This window comes from Schistocerca nitens, chromosome 3 (genome assembly GCF_023898315.1).
Source record: "Schistocerca nitens isolate TAMUIC-IGC-003100 chromosome 3, iqSchNite1.1, whole genome shotgun sequence".
NCBI classification, from domain to species: Eukaryota; Metazoa; Arthropoda; class Insecta; order Orthoptera; family Acrididae; genus Schistocerca; species Schistocerca nitens.
In genome coordinates, this window is record NC_064616.1 from 277,969,177 (window position 1) to 277,989,321 (window position 20,145).

Sequence of the window (20,145 nt, forward strand, 5' to 3'; positions counted from 1 at the left end):
AGAGCAACGACTAGCTGTAATGGAAACTTAAATGTTTTGGTGAACCTATGGCCTGTCACTTCATGATCAGGTGAGCAATGATGAAATTCGCAGACGCCTGGTGTGGCACCGATCGTTGAGATGACGAGTGAAAGCCGCCTACGGTGGAATGTGCGGTAATGTCAACAATCGACACTCGCAGCAAGAGGTCGACCTTCGCAAAGATACGAGGTGCATTCAAGTTCTAAGGCCTCCGATCTTTTTCTCCGGACTGGAAAGAGATAGAAACATGCGCATTGTTTTAAAATGAGGCCGCGTTCATTGTCAATACGTCCCAGAGATGGCAGCACCATACGGCAGATGGAATTTTACCACCAGCGGCGAGAATGAGAACTGTTTTAAATACTTAAAATGGCGACGTTATCCTTACATGAACAGCGTGCAGTCATTCGTTTTCTGAATTTGCGTGGTGTGAAACCAATTGAAATTCATCGACAGTTGAAGGAGACATGTGGTGATGGAGTTATGGATGTGTCGAAACTGCGTTCGTGGGTGCGACAGTTTAATGAAGGCAGAACATTGTGTGACAACAAACCGAAACAACCTCGGGCTCGCACAAGCCGGTCTGACGACATGATGGAGAAAGTGGAGAGAATTGTTTTGGGGGATCGCCGAATGACTGTTGAACAGATCGCCTCCAGAGTTGGCATTTCTGTGGGTTCTGTGCACACAATCCTGCATGACGACCTGAAAATGCGAAAAGTGTCATCCAGGTGGGTGCCACGAATGCTGACGGAGGACCACATGGCTGCCCGTGTGGCATGTTGCCAAGCAATGTTGACGCGCAACGACACCATGAATGGGACTTTCTTTTCGTCGGTTGTGACAATTGATGAGACGTGGATGCCATTTTTCAATCCAGAAACAAAGCGCCAGTCAGCTCAATGGAAGCACACAGATTCACCGCCACCAAAAAAATTTCGGGTAACCGCCAGAGCTGAAAAAATGATGGTGTCCATGTTCTGGGACAGCGAGGGCGTAATCCTTACCCATTGCGTTCCAAAGGGCACTACGTTAACAGGTGCATCCTACGAAAATGTTTTGAAGAACAAATTCCTTCCTGCACTGCAACAAAACCGTCCGGTAAGGGCTGCGCGTGTGCTGTTTCACCAAGACAACGCACCCGCACATCGAGCTAACGTTACGCAAAAGTTTCTTCGTGATAACAACTTTGAAGTGATTCCTCATGCTCCCTACTCGCCTGACCTGGCTCCTAGTGAGTTTTGGCTTTTTCCAACAATGAAAGACACTCTCCGTGGCCGCACATTCACCAGCTGTACTGCTATTGCCTCAGCGATTTTCCAGTGGTCAAAACAGACTCCTAAAGAAGTCTTCGCCGCTGCCGTGGAATCATGGCGTCAGCGTTGTGAAAAATGTGTACGTCTGCAGGGCGATTACGTCGAGAAGTAACGCCAGTTTCATTGATTTCGGGTGAGTAGTTAATTATAAAAATAATCGGAGGCCTTAGAACTTGAATGCACCTCGTATTACAAGCCTGCGCAGCGTCAGCGGTGGGGCCCACACCTCTCGCAGTTCCTAGGCGCAACCGCCACGCGAATTTCTCCCATGAACGGCACAGCAACCAGGCAGTTCTAATATACCGCCTGTCGTCTCGCTATGATTGTGTATCCGACCCTACAGTGTGCCTCGTGAGCTATTAGTAAGTTAGCGTCGTCCAGTGAGTTCAGAGTACTGTTGTCATAATGGCGAGTCGAATAGTTTTTGTTGTGCACCAAGCCTACAGTTCGTGGCAGTGTTCGTTGTACTTAAGATAATTGAAGCACGATAAGCAGTTTAGACAAACAGAGAATAGAAGATTTAAAAATTTGGGCTACAGAAGAATGTTGATGATTAGATAAGTAGAACATTTAACTAATGATGAGGTACTGAATAAACCGATGAGACAAGAAATTTGTGGCACAACTAGACCAAATCAAAATTTAATGATTGTTAACATTGCACTTATTTATACACCCCTGTGGGGTGGACTTGTCAGACAACTGTTACCTCGCAGCACAGTTGTTATTTGTGTGATATGTACTTGAAACAAATCTTCCACCAAGTATGAAACAGCCACACACAATTGTAAACTGCCACAGAAGGGGCGATCCATGAAAGTTAAGCTGTTCCTTTAATTAATAAAATGTTCGTGCTTCAATTGTGTACTGCATTTTTTGAGAGAGGCGAAATACCTTCAGATTTCAAGAAGAATGAAGTAATTCCAACTCCATAGAAAGAAGTTATTGACAGGTCTGAAAATTACCGCACTATCAGTTTAATAAGTCATGGATGCAAAATAACAACAATAATTCTTTAAGAAGAATGGAAAAATTGGTAGAAGCTAACCTCGAAGAAGATCAATGCGGATTCCCGAGAAATGCAGAAACACATGGCACAATAATGATCCTGTGACTTCTCTTAGAAGATAGGTTAAGTAAAGACAAACCTATGCTTATAACATTTGTAGACTCAGAGAAAGCTCTTGACTATGTTGACTGGAACACTGTCTTTGAAATTTTTAAGGTAGCAGGGGTAAAACACAGGGAGCGAAAGCCTATTTAAAACTTGTGCAGAAACCACACGGCAGTCATGAGAAGCGCCACACGGCAGTTGTGAGAATCGAGGAACATGAAAAGGAAGGAAGCAGTGGTTGAGAAGGAAGTGAGATAGGGTTGTAGCTATCCCCTCTGTAACTCAATCTGTATATTCAACAAGCAGTAAAGGAAACCAACGAAAAACTTGGAGTATTAATTTAAGTTCCGGAAGAAGAAATAAATACTTTGAGGTTTGCCGATGACATTTCAATTGTGTGAGAAACAGCAAAAGAGCATTTGAAGGGTGTGCACAGTGTCTTGAAAGGAAGATATAAGACGAACAACAACAAAGAAAAACAAGGATTATGGAATGTAGTCGAATTAAGTCAGGTGATGCTAAGGGAATTAGATTAGGAAACGAGACACTTAAAGTAGTAGCCGAGTTTTGCTATTTGGGCAGCAAAATAACTGATGATGGCCGAAGCAGAGAAGATATAAATGTAGATTGGCAACGGGAAAGTAAGCATTTCTGAATAAGAGAATCTTGTAAACATTGAATAAATAAATTTAAGTGTTAGGAAGTAATTTTGTAAGGTATTTATATGGAGTGGAACCATATATGGAAGTGAAACGTGGACGATAAGCAGTTTAGACAAACAGAGAATAGAAGATTTAGAAATTTGGTGCTACAGAAGAATGTTGAAGATTAGGTGAGAGAGCATTTAACTAATGATGAGGTACTGAATAAATCGATGAGACAAGAGATTTGTGGCACAAGTAGGCCAAAAGATGTGATCGGTTGATAAGACACATTCTGAGACATTAAGGGGTCTCTAGTTTAGTAATGGAGGGAAGTATGGGCTGTAAAAAATTCTAGAGGGAGACCAGGAGATGAACACAGTAAGCAGATTCAGAAGGATGTATTTTGCAATAGATATTCAGAGATGAAGAGGTACACACAGGATAGATGGCATGGAGAGCTACATGAAACCAGTCTTCGGAGTGACGGCCACAACAACAACGCATTTTTCGATCCATAGCTGGTACACAACTGTATGGACACGTACTCGAAGCAGATCGAGACACGATTGAAAAATTGGAGTTTCGTTGCAATGCGGTGGTAAAATAATGAGGCAATGTTGTCTGGATACCCTCCATGTAGACATCAAGACAGCGGGTCCTCGCCCTGATCAAGCACAAAACCACCCCAAGTGGAGACAGAACGCCAAAAGCGGCGAACTCCGATACATCGCTGAATAAGTGCCGAGGAAGAGGGTGAGGAAGGAGACGAGGAAGAAGAAGAAGGCTAGTTTACAAGCAACAGAAATGAAATGCTGCTTATAATCAACAGTAGCTGCTCTTCCTTCACCGATTAGGCTACAAATACTCTAGGAATACCGGGAATTATTAGTCGTCCATAGCCCAATATACTTGCTATCACTGAAGATTAGAAATTTCGAATACTCGTAATAGAGAAATGTTTTAAATATATTCATATTGTCAAACTACGATGGGCTGAGGTTGAAAATGCGTTGAGGCATGCTAAACCTACCGATGAAATGCTCATTGCATAAATTAATCTACCAGTGATGTGAAACTTGCTTTTGATACTAGTCTCGGTTTTGTGCCAGAGACCATGCCCATACTCTGCAGCTGCACTTGTGTGGGTGTTTGCGTGAGCGCTCTTCGGATGATACATGCTGACTGACACGGTGTTTGATTCTAGTAGTAAGCTTAGGCTAGCTATAAGTACTTCTAATTCTAACTATTGTAGCCGCTACTAGATCAGGCAAGATCCAGGCGGATGGCAGAGATAGTTACCTGAAGTCACGCATTGTGGCTCGAGACTTCAAGCGACGCAAGCGCTCAGTGGCGGAGCAGTCGCAGTGCATGGCGCACAGAACCAGCGACGACGCAATCGTGATGATCAGTGGTATGGCCAGGTAGTTGATAATGATGGACACGTGGTGCTCTCGCTCGTACAGCGGGATGACCTGTGACTTGTTGACCCTGGAGAAGTAGCAGGGGTAGGTGGCGCCCTCGGTGCCGTAGCTTGCTGTGAAGTTGTCACACACCACCTCCGGCGGATAGCCGCAGCCCTTGATGTTGACGAGCAGCACAGCCTCGCGCTCGCACACGACGGGCCCGGCCGCAAGCACGGCGGCAGCCTCGCTCTCATTCTCTCCCTTGTACTCGTACAGGGGTCGCTTGTAGTTCACGTACAGGTGAGTGCAGGAGTACACATCGCTGGTGCACCCCTCGCGGCATGAGCTCCAAGTGCAGTTGTACAGTCCAGTCAGGTCCTCCCGCCTGCAAACAAATAATGCACCCCGTCTTCAGTACAAACAGTAGTTTTTAATTTTATTTATACACATTGGAGAAGAAATCCACTACTGTGCAACTACACTATTGATGACAAATTGCTGTAAACAGTATCGCAAAAACTTCCTGGCAGATTAAAACTGTGTGCCGGACCGAGACTCGAACTCGGGACCTTTGCCTTTCGCGGGCAAGTGCTCTACCAACTGAGCTACCCAAGCACGACTCACGCCCCGTCCTCACAGCCTTACTTCCGCCAGTACCTCGCCTCCTACCTCCAAACTTTACAGAATCTCTCCTGTGAACCTTGCAGAACTAGCACTCCTGAGAGAAAGGATATTGCGGAGACATGGCTTAGCCACAGCCTGGGGGATGTTTCCAGAATGAGATTTTCACTCTGCAGCGGAGTGTGCGCTGATATGAAACTTCCTGGCAGATTAAAACTTTGTGCCGGACCGAGACTCGAACTCGGGACCTTTGCCTTGCCCGCGAAAGGCAAAGGTCCCGAGTTCGAGTCTCGGTCCGGCACACAGTTTTAATCTGCCAGGAAGTTTCATATCAGCGCACACTCCGCTGCAGAGTGAAAATCTCATTCTGGAAGTATCGCAAAATTTTGTTCATGGCTGCACGTTCAGGGACCGTGAATAGTTATAATTGAAAGAAAACAGCCCTCGGTCACGATTTTTAACAAATTAACCGGGTTTCGACACTGCTAGGAGTGTCTTCCTCAGAATGTAAATCAAAGAATTATGACTAAAAACGTATGATACAGAGTGTAAGTACAGAATCATTTTGAAAGATTGGCAGTACTTATATGTCATTTATAAAATGTCCTTTTGGCATATTTATTATTTTATAAATGACATATAAGTACTGCCAATCTTTTGGCGATGATTCTGTCATTTATAAAATGCCCTTTTGGCATATTTATTATTTTATAAATGACATATATGTACTGCCAATCTTTTACGATGATTCTGTACTTATACTCTGTATCATGCGTATTTAATCGTAATTCTGTGACCATGTTATACACCATTCTTTGATTTGAATTCTGAGGAAGATACTCCTAGCAGTGTCGAAACGCGGTTAATTCGTTAAAAATTGTGACCGAGGGCTGTTTTCTTCCAATTATAAACAGTATCTACCGTAATATATGCAGAGAGACCTGAAGTGGAATGACTACATAAAACTGATAGCGACAAAGGCAGATGATAGACAGATTGAGTGTAAGAATCCTAAGGGAATGTAATCCCTCCACGAAAGAAGTGGCTTACAAGGTACTTGTTATACCGATGCTTGAGTATTGTTACTGAGTCTGGGACCCTTACCAGAGAGTACTGATAAGAGATAGAGAAGATCCACGAAGGGCAGTGCATTTCGTCATGGGAGCGTTTGCTCGACACGACAGCGTTACTGACAAGCTCAACAAACTCCAGTGGCCGACGCTACAAGACAGGCGTTATGCATCACGGAAAGGTTTTCTATTGAAATTTCGAGAGAGTACTTTCCGGAGGAGTCGGACAACACATTACTCCCTCCTACACATATCTCGCGAAATGACCACGACGAGAAAATTCGAAAAATTAAAATTAATACATAAGTTTACCGACTGACACTCTTCTCACGCGCCATTCGCGAGTGGAACAGGGAAGGGGGAATCAGTTAGTGGTACCAGAGGTAACCTCCACCGCCCCACACACCGTCAGGTAACTTGCAGAGTACAGATGTAGATGTACATGTACGTGTGGACTACTTGTGGTGGGTGCGCGTCATCGTGCCTGCGTGTAAAAAGGAAATGTGCATTTGGCAGTATTGGCCGAGAGACTGCATCTGGGCCGCGCGGGATTAGCCGAACGGTCTAGAGCGCTACAGTCATGGACTGTGCGGCTGGTCCCGGCGGACGTTCGAGTCCTCCCTCGGGCATGGGTGTGTGTGTTTGTCCTTAGGATAATTTAGGTTAAGTAGTGTGTAAGCTTAGGGACTGATGACCTTAGCAGTTAAGTCCCATAAGATTTCGCACACATTTGAACATTTTTTAGACTGCATCTGGGATGTTCGACCACCTGGCGCGTGCCTTTTTATTTGACGACACTTCGGCGACTTGCGCGACGATGGTGATGAAATGATAATGACAACACACAAACTGTGTCCAGAACGGAGAAAGTACCCAACGCGGCCCGGAAACGAACCCATGGCGCTATGACCGAGAGCCAGTAAAGTGAAGTACAAGACCTCGAACTGCAGATATGCCTGAGTCTAAATCAGCCGCCAACTGTCACAAGTGGGCCAGTTGACTACGCCAAATGTACAGCTCTAAAATTCTACAAGGTATGGATGCGTAGAGACAGGGGAATGAAGCGTCGTCTGCCAACATCTGAATTTACGTGGGGACTTCGGAAAGTAACACATTGCTATCATTAGTCAAGCAACTTCTATTGAATGCTGCACAACTTTCCAAAGTGACACAGATACATGACACCATATATGGTCACCAAGTGTCCGTAAACAACCGTAGTAATGGATTATTTATGACGAATTTCGTTAGGGAACATGTGTATTGTGATGGTTCAGTTAAAATTCCTAACTCCTTGAAGAAGCACCTACATGACAACCGAAGGTGATCACCACATATTATCCTTACGGCTTGCTTTTGAGCAATCAATACTTCCTATTCAAATGATGAGAAAATTCAGAAAATTATTTGATAAAGCGCTTTTGAGCGTAAATTTGCAAGATAAGTCAGGCGGTAGATAAATCTTTCCAGTACTGGCAATAATACGAATAGCAAAATTAGCTGAACTTAATTGTTTGAGAAACTCAGTAATACATTTCTTCCACTTTAAGTTCTCATAAACACATATATTCAAACTTTTGGATATTCTGCCCTATTTGCTGTCTCCTGTTCATGTGCTTCATTGATTTTTGGTACGATTATTTGTAGAACAGAATTTGGCCTTGAGTATTTTCTCAAAATTTATAACTACGTCTGCAGGAAACCCGAAACATTCCCTCGCTTCTGTCAATGCGTCACTCTTGTTGAGGAGTGATCTTAGTGTGGGACGACATCTGTAACTTGCTTTTTGAACTCAGTACATTATTTACTCTCGCAACGCTCACTCATGTTAGGGTAATGGCTTTTGTTGGTTTTGAGTTGATGCTGACATAATGTAGCGATAATGCTTCACTTAGAATGTGATGAACCTTTTTTAAAAATTTTGTTTTCATGGCAAATAACTGTGGAAGATAGACCTGTCCTTGTTATAACGTCAGTGGGATGCATAAATGGGGTAATGTTTCGGAAGCCCGCTGGCGGTGGGGGCAGTGAGTAGGACAATTTGAAATCTGGAAGTAAACGTGTAGAGAGAATATAAAAACTGCTTAGAAGAACTGAAGTGAGAAGCAAATTAAAAAGAGACTGACAAATTATGCGCATTAAATGTATTTAAAGAGTATTTCAATAATATCGAAGAATACCTGTTGAAAGAAAAAGTGTAGAAGCAATCCAGGGTCGGTGGAAGGCACAGTCATCAGCCGAATGGCCTTATCGCACAATATAAGGAAGCGCGAGCAGGGTGTCTCGAGAGAAGAGGGTGGACCGTGGTGACTGTGAGACATGTCACCTTGCGAAGGAGTGATATAGCGTCGTGGCATAAACTTTATTAGTTGTATAGACAATCGATGTGAGAGTGATTCAACGACAGTAATTCGCGAAAGTGCGTGTCAAAAAAAAAAGTTTTGTGAACTGGTGGGGATTGGTAAACGGCGGAGAATGATCAACAAGTTAGGTATGTATGCTCTGACGTGGTGTGGCAAACGATAGAACAGAGACCAAATTACGTAGCATCTAACCCGATATTCTAAAACCGAAGTGTTACGCTTTCCGGGTACAGGAGAATAATGCTGAATTTGTGCATCGACGTAACTATCCTATCGAGGACAGGGCTTATGTCTTTATTACTATAACCATGTACCTGAACGCACCCGTGTTACTTCGCAAAAAATTACACGAAGGCATTTGATGGAAACAAGCCACTTCGTTTGTCACATCGATCGACAGATATTGTTTCCGCATTGGTGGTGAACTGTACAAGAGAAGCAATGTACACTGCCGTGAAAAAAATTAGTACAACTTCTTAGAGCTTTCCATTTCACTCAAAATCTATCGTTGCAACAGTGCATATGAAGTATATGAAATAATTTCATTCCCAGATCAATAGCACAAGCGATTCTGTGGTACCAGGTATCGACCCATGCTGATACCACCATATCAGTATGTAGTGAAGACTCCACAGGCGGCAATGCAGGCGCTGACTCGTCCAATCAATCGTACGGATATCGAATACTGCCCTGGAATCGTGCTGGCCAGGGAAGTTGCTACACGTCTTGAAGAGCACTTTGTGTTTCACGGGCAATGTGTGGGTGAGCGTTATACTATTTAAACAACACATCACCTTCTTGTTGCAATAACGGTCAAATAACCAGCTTAACAAAATTCTGCACGTACCGAGCGCTGATTAACGCCCACTCTAGAAACGCTAAAGGTAAACGAGAGCTGTACCTTAAGCCGTCGGCACACGGACCGTGCTGTCGAACGTTAACACTGAGCGTGCTGAGTTCAACGTGCTGCTGAACCCTCAGGAACGATGCGATTTGTGCATACGGTACGTGGGCCCCAACGTGCTATACGCGATCACAACGCACTCCAGCGGCAGTTGCGGTATGTTTCTAGCTCGTAAATCACACTGTTTACTTAAACGGGTGCGCGTAAAACTCCCGCATTAACTCTATCAAAACGCACATTTCCTCCATTACCCATAGGCTAGTCACGTTGTTCTATATGTAATATACACAAATAGAAACTTCAATATCCATGTACATGTTTTAAGACGAAAAGGAAAGTAGCGTGTCTAATAAGTAAGAACAGAGACTTATAAAATTTCTATTACAATATTGCAATAATTCTCCATATAAGATAAGCATTATTTCAGCATTCTCACATTTTAGTAAAACCCTAAGGTCATTCTTACTTGATAACTGTTCCCACCCAGTAGCAGAATTTTTACAACATGTGAATTACGAAACGTAAAAGAAAAAGGTGCAAAATATCGTTATACAAGTAGCGCAAGCTATCCTGTAGATTAAGCCAATCGAACTCCCCAAAAAATGTGCACTTATATTTACATAACATCAAATACTATAGTATATACTTATATTAAACTAATAATAATGCGTCAGAACCTATTACACGAATGTTAGGGGGAAAAAATTAGCGCGATACGCGAACCAACGTCATTTCCTGCATCTAGGTAGAAGTTGGTAATGCTACTCACTACGCTACACTGGCATCAAAGCTCGTACACCCAATCCTAATATATTACCAGTTGCTAAAAGCGCTAATCGTAGCTATGTTACTAATTGAAATTTAATTGTAACAAATTGTACCAAGAAAAATGCGTTTTTGGTGGTTCGAATCCTGCCTCCGGCATGGATATGTGTGATGTCCTTATGTTAGTTAGGTTTAAGTAGTTCTAAGTTGCAGGGGACTGATGACCTCAGATGTTAAGTCCCATAGTGCTCAGAGCCATTTGACCCATTCTCAATTTGCTGGTGCTCATAAACGGCATGGCATATCTACATATAGCCTTGAAATGAATGCCAATATGGCGCATCACAACTCTGTGCTGAAGGGAGATGGCGTGCATGTGACGCAGGTGGCGTTGTGCCATCTCATTGGTCAACGCTCAGCCGCACGCTCAGAATATCTGACCTGCTAGATATTGCCCTGCACGTTCGGGAAGAGTCCAGAACGTGCTATTCCACGCTATGACATCAGAAACTCGGCACGCTCAACGCTCAACATTCGGATGCAGTCCGTGTGCCGACGGCTTTACCGTACCCACACCTTAAGGCGTGGACTGGGGCCAGTGTGTAGTGGACGAATGCGCTCTACTATACAGCACTCACAGGTCTATGTGGTCTATGTCGTACGCACAAATGACTATCATTTGTCTCCAGGCAGAATCTGCTTTCATCGCTGAAGACTACGGCCGCCAATCCGTGTTCCAAGTGATCCTCTGACGGCACCGGTCGGGTCGCACACGTCGATATTTTGACGTAAATAGAGACGGGCTAGAAGTGTGCGTGCCGGTAGTCCCATTGCTAATAATCGGTTCGCAACTCCTAATGTTGACGCGTCTGCAATGACAAGCCCTTTTAACTGTGGTGTAGTAGCTGTAGGATCCTGGCGAGCGTCTGCGCTGCGTGGACGTCCAGAACATCGTCTACAGGTGTGAGAACGTGCACGTGATTACTGGTACCAGCATCGTTGCACATCCGACACAGCACGTCCATCTTGTGCGGCAGTTCTCCAAAAGAATCATCCCGCCACTCGTAAGGCCACGATTCGATCCCTTTCAAACTTGTTAAGTTGGCTGTAGGAACCACGAGTGCGTCTCCGTGCCATGGTTGCCTGCATGCTTCACACATTTGCACCACACTAATCCTTCTGTGAGCATTCCCTATTAAAGGTTAGACGCAGATGTCAGTCTTGTAGCTATGCCAATATGCCGTCTGTTGGCGGACGAGGTTGAAACCGCCGTCATCGGATCAAAATCGACGTCCTCTTTCCAGGTGTACTATATTTTTCCGGCAGTGTACTTAAGTTAAGACGCTGAATCCATTCTTTACTTGCCACAAACATTACTCCCCCGTCATTGAGAATAGCCAGCTGTTGAAGTCAGAACATAAGGCTTCTGAGTAATGCCACCATGCGCAACTGTCGATACCGAGATTATGTACTCCTACGAGATTATGTAGGAGTGAGTAGCATCCAGATGACGGTCCAGCGCCTAGTGAGCCAATACCTAATGTAGCGTTTCCTTACGAATGAAACACATATTTTAATAGACTGGAATAACAACAAATTCCATTCCAAAACAGGAGCTATAGCAGACTGTAATTTAAAAACAGTAATTGAAGTTTCATTATAAAAGATAACAATCGCTATTAACTATTTTTTGGGACCTTCTGAACAGAGGAGCATTTTACACTTTACTGCGGCGTAGCAGTCGTCTGCTACGGTCGCAGGTTCGAATCCTGCCTCGGGCATGGATGTGTGTGATGTCTTTAGGTTAGTTAGGTTTAAGTAGTTCTAAGTTCTAGGGGACTGATGACCACAGATGTTAAGTCCCATAGTGCTCAGAGCCATTTGAACCATTTATTTTCGTAGCAGTCGTAGTATAAATGCATGTATATGGGCCAGAAGTATCAGAGTTTAGAGTCAATCTTTCAGCAGTGTTACTCCTCTGGTTAACGCACACAATTGACGAATCGTGGTGATAATACTATTCCATCTAGGTACGGGGGATTATTAACTTTCGATAGTCAAACGCTTAGCGGTTAAGGAGTGACCGCAGATGTGAAGAAGTCCCGGGCCTCGGAAGAAAAATACGATGCAGGCCAGCGACGCGTGTGAGGAGGCAGTGAAGTGAAAGGAAGAGCTCGCTATAAAACTAAACCGAGCGACATATCTGCAATGGAACAGCCTGGCAGTCGGTCAGAAGCGAAAGCGCTGACGTCTAACACTGAGTCGTATAATCCTGCAAAATAATATTAACTTACGAACACAAATCGAACACTTAATCAATACAGTTCGTATTAGAACAAACGCCAGTTAGTTAGCAACACGGTCCAAGCTGATTACACGCTAATGTTAAGTGTGCCGCCCTCTCAGCTAATAATAATTTGTAATAAATAAATTCCGATTAGCTAAAATAAAAAGCATAAGCTGAGAGCACCACCGCAATCAGTTTCAAATGGAATGAATGCTTAATCTTTTAATACCGGTTATGTGACGGACATCGTCACAGAGTTGATAAATACCGTAATTGTGCTTTATGATGCAACACTTCACATTTCCACCAGTGGCTGGTCGTAGCTATCTGCATTCATATTTGATTTTATATTCCATCACACAACAAATTAATGAGGACTTTCAGCTGAAAAAAAAATGCTTTCGCAGTGCCAGAGGAAATATCGCAACAGTGTCTGTCAGCGGATATAATACAGTTTCTTTTGATGTGAAAGAAGTGCTACTGCTTGACTTCGTTCATAGGTGAATAACAGTATACCTTATATTTGTAGATGTTTCACGCTCAACTGCTTGCAGATTTAGTAGAATTCATTTACTCCTGTTTTATGGATATCACGAGCGGATACGACTTTATGTACATCCGCAGCTGCATACACACATTGCAAGCCACCGTGTGGCTCCTATCAATACTATCCCTTTACTCTCCTGTTCCCCTCCCAGATGGAGCGAGGGAAAAACAGCCGTAATTTCTCTTAACTTGTTTCCGCACTTCTTACGTGAATACTACGTTGGTGGCAGTAGAACTGTTCTGCAGTCAGCTTCAAATTCCGGTTTTCTAAATTTTCTCAATAGTGTCTAACGAAATTAACGTCGTCTTCTCTCCAGGGATTCCCACTTCGGTTCATGAAGCATCTATGACATACTTGCATCCTGATCAAACCTACATCTACATCTACATGTCTACTCTGCAATTCACATTTAAGTGCTTGGCAGAGGGTTCATCGAACCACAATCATACTATCTCTCTACCATTCCACTCCCGAACAGCGCGCGGGAAAAACGAACATCTAAACCTTTCTGTTCGAGCTCTGATTTCTCTTATTTTATTTTGATGATCATTCCTAACTATGTAGGTTGGGCTCAACAAAATATTTTCGCATTCGGAAGAGAAAGTTGGGGACTGAAACTTCGTAAATAGATCTCGCCGCGACGAAAAACGTCTTTGCTTTAATGACTTCCATCCCAGCTCGCGTATCATATCTGCCACACTCTCTCCCCTATTACGTGATAATACAAAACGAGCTGCCCTTTTTTGCACCCTTTCGATGTCCTCCGTCAATCCCACCTGGTAAGGATCCCACACCGCGCAGCAATATTCTAACAGAGGACCAACGAGTGTAGTGTAAGCTGTCTCTTTAGTAGACTTGTTGCATCTTGTAAGTGTCCTGCCAATGAAACGCAACCTTTGGCTCGCCTTCCCCACAGTATTATCTATGTGGTCTTTCCAACTGAAGTTGTTCGTAAGTTTAACACCCAGGTACTTAGTTGAATTGACAGCCTTGAGAATTTTACTATTTATCGAGTAATCGAATTCCAACGGATTTCTTTTGGAATTCATGTGGATCAAAAAATGGCTCTGAGCACTATGGGACTTAACATCTATGGTCATGAGTCCCCTAGAACTACTTAAACCTAACTAACCTAAGGATATCACACAACACCCAGTCATCATGAGGCAGAGAAAATCCCTGACCCCGCCGGGAATCGAACCCGGGGACCCGAGCGCAGGAAGCGAGAACGCTACCGCACGACCACGAGCTGCGGACCATGTGGATCACCTCACACTTTTCGTTATTTAGCGTCAACTGCCACCTGCCACACCATACAGCAATCTTTTCTAAATCGCTTTGCGACTGATACTGGTCTTCGGATGACCTTACTAGACGGCAAATTACAGCATCATCTGCGAACAACCTAAGATAACTGCTCAGATTGTCACCCAGGTCATTTATATAGATCGGGAACAGCAGAGGTCCCAGGACGCTTCCATGGGGAACACCTGATATCACTTCAGTTTTACTCGATGATTTGCCGTCTATTACTTCGAACTGCGACCTTCCTGACAGGAAATCAGGAATCCAGTCGCACAACTGAGACGATACCCCATAGGCCCGCAGCTTGATTAGAAGTCGCTTGTGAGGAACGGTGTCAAAAGCTTTCCGGAAATCTAGAAATACGGAATCAACTTGAGATCCCCTATCGGTAACAAATCTAACACGACTCCTTTGAATTACCTTGATGCCCTTTAATCCGATCTGATGTACTCGACAATGGGTCGCACTAGTGATCTATTCGCTGACTCCTTTGTAGTTGTGTTACACTTTACTAAAACTCTCGCAATCAACCGAAGTTGACCATTCGCTTTCCCTACTATCGTCATTACATGCTCGTTCCATTTCATATCGCTCTCTTAACGTTACCTCTAGGTATTAAACAGATACAACTGTCTAAAGCAGCAAACTACTAACGCTGTATTCCGATATTACAGGATTGCTTTCCCTCTTCGTCTTCATTAACTTACGTTTTCCCACTTTTACAGCAAGCTTTCCGTGCACCACAGCACCGTCAGAAACAGCCGCAAATTGCTGTTCACCCTGTCCGTCATATTATTTATGTATATAGGGAATAAGAGCGGTCCTACCACACTTCGCTTGGGCACTCCAGACGATACCATTGTCTCTGATGAGCACTCACCGTCGAGGACAACTTACATTGTTCTATAACGTAAGAAGTCTTCGAGCCACTCTTATATCTGGAAACCTATTCCATATACTTGTACCTACGTTAACACTCTGCAGTATGGTACCGTGTCAAACGCTTTCCGGAATCCTAGGCAAATGCGATCTTACTGTTGCCTTCATCCATGGTTCGTAGGATGTCATGCGAGAAAAGGGCAAACTGAGTTCTACATGAGTGATGCTTTCTAAATCCGCGCTGATTTGTGGACAGAAGCTTTTCCATCTCAAGATTATTTATTATACTCTGACTCATAATATTTTCAGGAATCCTGCAGCAAACCGATGTTAAGGATATGGGTCTGTAATTATTCGGATCCGTTCTTTTACCGTTTTTATACAAGGGAATCACCTGTACTTTTTTCCAGTCGCTTGGGACTTTTCGCTAGAGGAGAGATTCGTGATAAACGAAAGCTATGTTAGTGGCGAATGCTGCTGCGTATTCTCTGCAAAACCGAGCTGGTACTCCATCCAGACCTCGCGACTTACTTGTTTTCAGCTCTTTCAGGGAGCCTATCACTATCTTCAAGATTTCTTAAACGTAAAATTCCCATCATGCCCCGCCGCCAGCCTTGCAGCTTGAACGTCCTAACGCAAACCGTTCAGACGTTATGATGATTTTATTTCATATAGTTCAATAACTGTCACCCTGTAGCTGAAAAATTGTATAAATTTACGACACAATGTTCAGAAGATACGACGTTATAATGTTTGAACTGTGTGATAACAAATGTGCAAGGTGGAATTTGCTTCAGATACAGGTGAAATATGCGCAGAAATATGTGTGAAACACGTTAAATACATGTGAAATATATGTGACAAGTGCGTACTCTGGCAATGCCATGTGTAAAAAGCCCCTCCTAAGCCCCTGGGCCGATTCCAACCAAGCTTGGTACACACATTACTTACTATCTGGGAAGAAATACTGTGAAGATGAGAACCACCGGCCGGCCGGAGTGGCAGTGCGGTTCTAGGCGCTACAGTCTGGAGCCGAGTGACCGCTACGGTCGCAGGTTCGAATCCTGCCTCGGACATGGATGTGTGTGATGTCCTTAGGTTAGTTAGGTTTAATTAGTTCTAAGTTCTAGGCGACTGATGATGCTCAGAGCCATTTCAGAACCACCAGCCTCCTATTTAGGGTGGGGATGACAACTTAGTAATGGTAAGAGAAACTGGGGAGGAGGGAAGCTAGATGGTGGACACAGATAGAGGAGGAGGAAATGGACTGAGAGAGGGAAAGGGGAGATGTTCAGAGAGAGGGAAATGAGGATTTTGTCTTAGAGGTCGTGAGGAGATGAACGTAGTGGGCAGAAGAGGGAGGAGATGGATTTAGAGGGAGAAGAGGAGATGGACATAAAGGGTGAAAGGAGGTGATGCACAGAGAGATGGGATGGAGCAGATGGACAGAGAGAGGGGGAGAGGGGAGATGGACAGACAGGAGTAGGGTGAGATAGACAGAGGGGGATGGGGTAGCAGAAGATTGGAATAACTTCATACCCGGGAAAAGCTGGATACTCTAGATAGTGACATTATATTTTATTATGTTTCGAGCCAACTGGCAATCTTTCTACCAGACAACTTTTTTGCATTTACTAACAAATTTCTAACACTGCACCTCCCTGTACACCACTGTGTCATCTGCGAAGAGCCTCATGTGGCTACATACGTTATTCTCCAGGCAAACAGATCTTATGCTCTGCTCGCTCTGTTCAGCCACAGACTTCAGCGACCACGTCGGCACCGTGTTCCTTGACTTCATGAAGATTAGTTAAAAAAAGAATTACCAGCTTATCGAGTGTTGGACCAGTTTTTCGACTGGATTCAGGATTTCCTTGCATATAGAACAGAACACTTCACTTTTAAGAGATCGAAATGGGCAGATGTTACGGTAATTTGACGGAAGTGTGACTGGACCGTTACTGTTTACAATTTACAGGCCTAGCCAAAATTCGGGGACACAGATGTCACAGCATGATCTCTTGCATGTTATTAGTAAAAAATGTCTCTTAAAAACCTTCTTCCCCGTCATATTTTACCATAATGATCTTCTAGTGGTATTGATTTATTTCTGAAAAAATGCTTCATTGTTTGTCTAGTTGTTTGTTGTTAATTAAGTTCTGGGTGTTGGTCGCCATTGGTAGTCATATATAATCTTTGTGGGCCTAACATATAGCGATGTCTTTCTACAAGACCAAAACTACGCTCGGCCACACAAGGCCAAATATCTTCACAAAAAATATTTCAGCACATTTAGTGGCTATCTGGGTCTTACGACCTGAATCTAAAGGAGAATGTTTGAGATATTCTCGGAAAGCGTGCTGCTGTTCGTTGTCCTGCTTCCCAGAATCTTGGGAATAAGAATGGCATTCACTTAATATGGAGCTCATAGACATATTTAACTCTACTATGCAATGCTGTAAGGGCTTCATTCCTATTCTAGTATCGTAATCTAGAATGAGATTATTTATTCTGTACCAAACTGATGCTTCCATTTTATAGATTTCAAACACGTTAACCTCTCAACTATTAGTTCTTCTTCTGTAACTATGTTTCTATATTTTTGTGCTGTATCATATGTTATACATTTTGCATGAATTTCGTCTAATAGATCTCTAATTCTTCTGAATTAACGTTACTCAGTGGTTTTCTTGATCTGTGGAAACTACTGCGTGTTACTCGGCATATATAGACATTCCGATGCTAACGCTGATGCCATTGCCTACGATGATCACAGCGACGAAAAAAATGCAGGGTCGTCCTGAAAGATTTCAACCAATTTCAAAGGCTAACACTTGTGACCAAATTCAGTAAAAGTGGAAATGTAATAGGTATTGGGGACCAGATGGGCGATTCCCGATAAAAGTCAATAACGAGGTACCTGAGAATAATAATAATAAATAATTAGTGGTAATAATAATGCCGGAGAACTGTGATTCTCGAACAAGTGCTATACAAATGATGAACGAAACTACTAAGATAATTACATGAACCATTTTTCTGTGATTCAGGTAGGAATATCCTATATTTCCTGGTATACAATTCGCAAATTGTTAGTGAAGGTAAGATTAAAGTAATTACACCTTGCATGTCTGCGTATAATTAGCCTTTCTTCATATGCTGCAGCTCAGAGTATAGAGGAAATAAACTGTCATATAGATGGTATAATAAGAAACTTCAGTCTTTTATTTTACTGTGACTTCAGTGTACAAGGTATTATTCGATATCCATTCTTGTCTCAGAGATATTACCTTCTGCAAGATACCATTATTTCGATCGTATCTCGCAATAAACGACACATAATGTTTTTTTCAGAATATAAGGTTCAGCCACTGAGGGCTATTCCGACTGTAAGACATATAAAGCGTTTGTTGTACAATGCTTAGAACTGTACCTAGCATAAAAACAGAGAACAATGATTTTCATGAATCGTCGAATGTTCACATACTATGAAACCGGTTAAAGGCGCTGCAGTCTGGAACCGCAAGACCGCTACGGTCGCAGGTTCGAATCTTGCCTCGGGCATGGATGTTTGTGATGTCCTTAGGTTAGTTAGGTTTAACTAGTTCTAAGTTCTAGGGGACTAATGACCTCAGAAGTTGAGTCCCATAGTGCTCAGAGCCATTTTTGAACTATGAAACCCGAGATATTTAGTTAAACATTAGCTAAGGTGACAGCGTGGAATTAAAAGCGAATGCGTCTGTCTAAGAATAATAGAAATGGCTTCAGAAAGCATTAAAGTCTTGCGATACCTCCATTAGTCGATGACCTGAAGCCCTTTGGATCCCGCTTTTACGAGATCAAAGTGGCGTCGAAGGCTGGAAAGCTTAACACTCAAGAAGTTGCAGGCAACTAGACATGGGCTTAGATCTCACAACGGCTATAAGGTCGTGGATTTTTTAAAAAATCAGCATCACGTTACGTTCATATTTAAGACAGTAAATAGCTTTTTCGAGCGCTTTAAGTTTTGAAGAATAAGGCATCTACAAAACTTAATATCTCGACGAACAGAATGAAGAGTTAGCGAATATTATCCAATGTACAATAAATATGATAATCTTTCCTTTGGCGATTAGAGCCAATCAATTTATGTGTAGTAAAATTACTGCTGGCCACTGTATGAATTATTATTGAAAGATACAAATACGAAGTTTACAAAATAGCCGGCCGCAGTGGCCGAGCGGTTCTAGGCGCTGCAGTCTGGAACCGCGAGACCGCTACGGTCGCATTTTCGAATCCTGCCTCGGGCATGGATGTGTGTGATGCCCTTAGGTTGGTTAGGTTTAAGTAGTTCTAAGTTCTATGGGACTGATGACCTCAGATGTTAAGTCCTGTAGTGCTAGAGCCATTTGTACAAAGCAAGGTCTACAAAATAACAAATATTCTTCAAACTCAACTTTTCTTCAGAAGTTAAGAGGAATTTCAGCTGTGATTTGCGTTCATGCAATTTTCTGAAAGAAATCAGTCTGGCTTCTTTAATGTCCAGTTTCCATGGTATTCTGTCTGGGACATAGAAAAAAATAGAAAAACCTACTGCCGTTAAAGTGTTGCTTTTCCTGTTTTGAACATCACCAGTTACTTTTCAGTGTGTCTTCGTTGTTCGCTGGGTTCAGCAGGGATCGCGCATGGAACAGGAGAGGGCTAGAATGTTAGCGGTACCCGAAATACCGTCCTCCACATTTGATAGTGTGGCTTCCCTAGTGTAAAATGAAGATGTTTTACACAACATTGACTGTGCGATCTGCGGTGTGGATGCATGTTGCGGCCTCGCATTTAGCATACGTTCCACCCATTTTCTGAAAGTTTTAACAGAACAAATTGACATACGTTATATTGTTGCACTCCTCTTTTCGAGAACTAGCAAATG

General features: G+C 43.2%; 1 protein-coding gene across 1 annotated transcript in view; it reads right to left on the reverse strand.

Moving 5' to 3' along the window:
• Positions 1-20,145, reverse strand: part of LOC126249178 (protein tipE) — a 509,628-nt gene that overhangs the window by 307,658 nt on the left and 181,825 nt on the right. Inside the window, exon 2 of the mRNA XM_049950833.1 lies at positions 4,395-4,883. Within this exon, the coding sequence (XP_049806790.1) occupies positions 4,395-4,883 (489 nt within the window). The remainder of the gene's footprint in view (positions 1-4,394; positions 4,884-20,145) is intronic.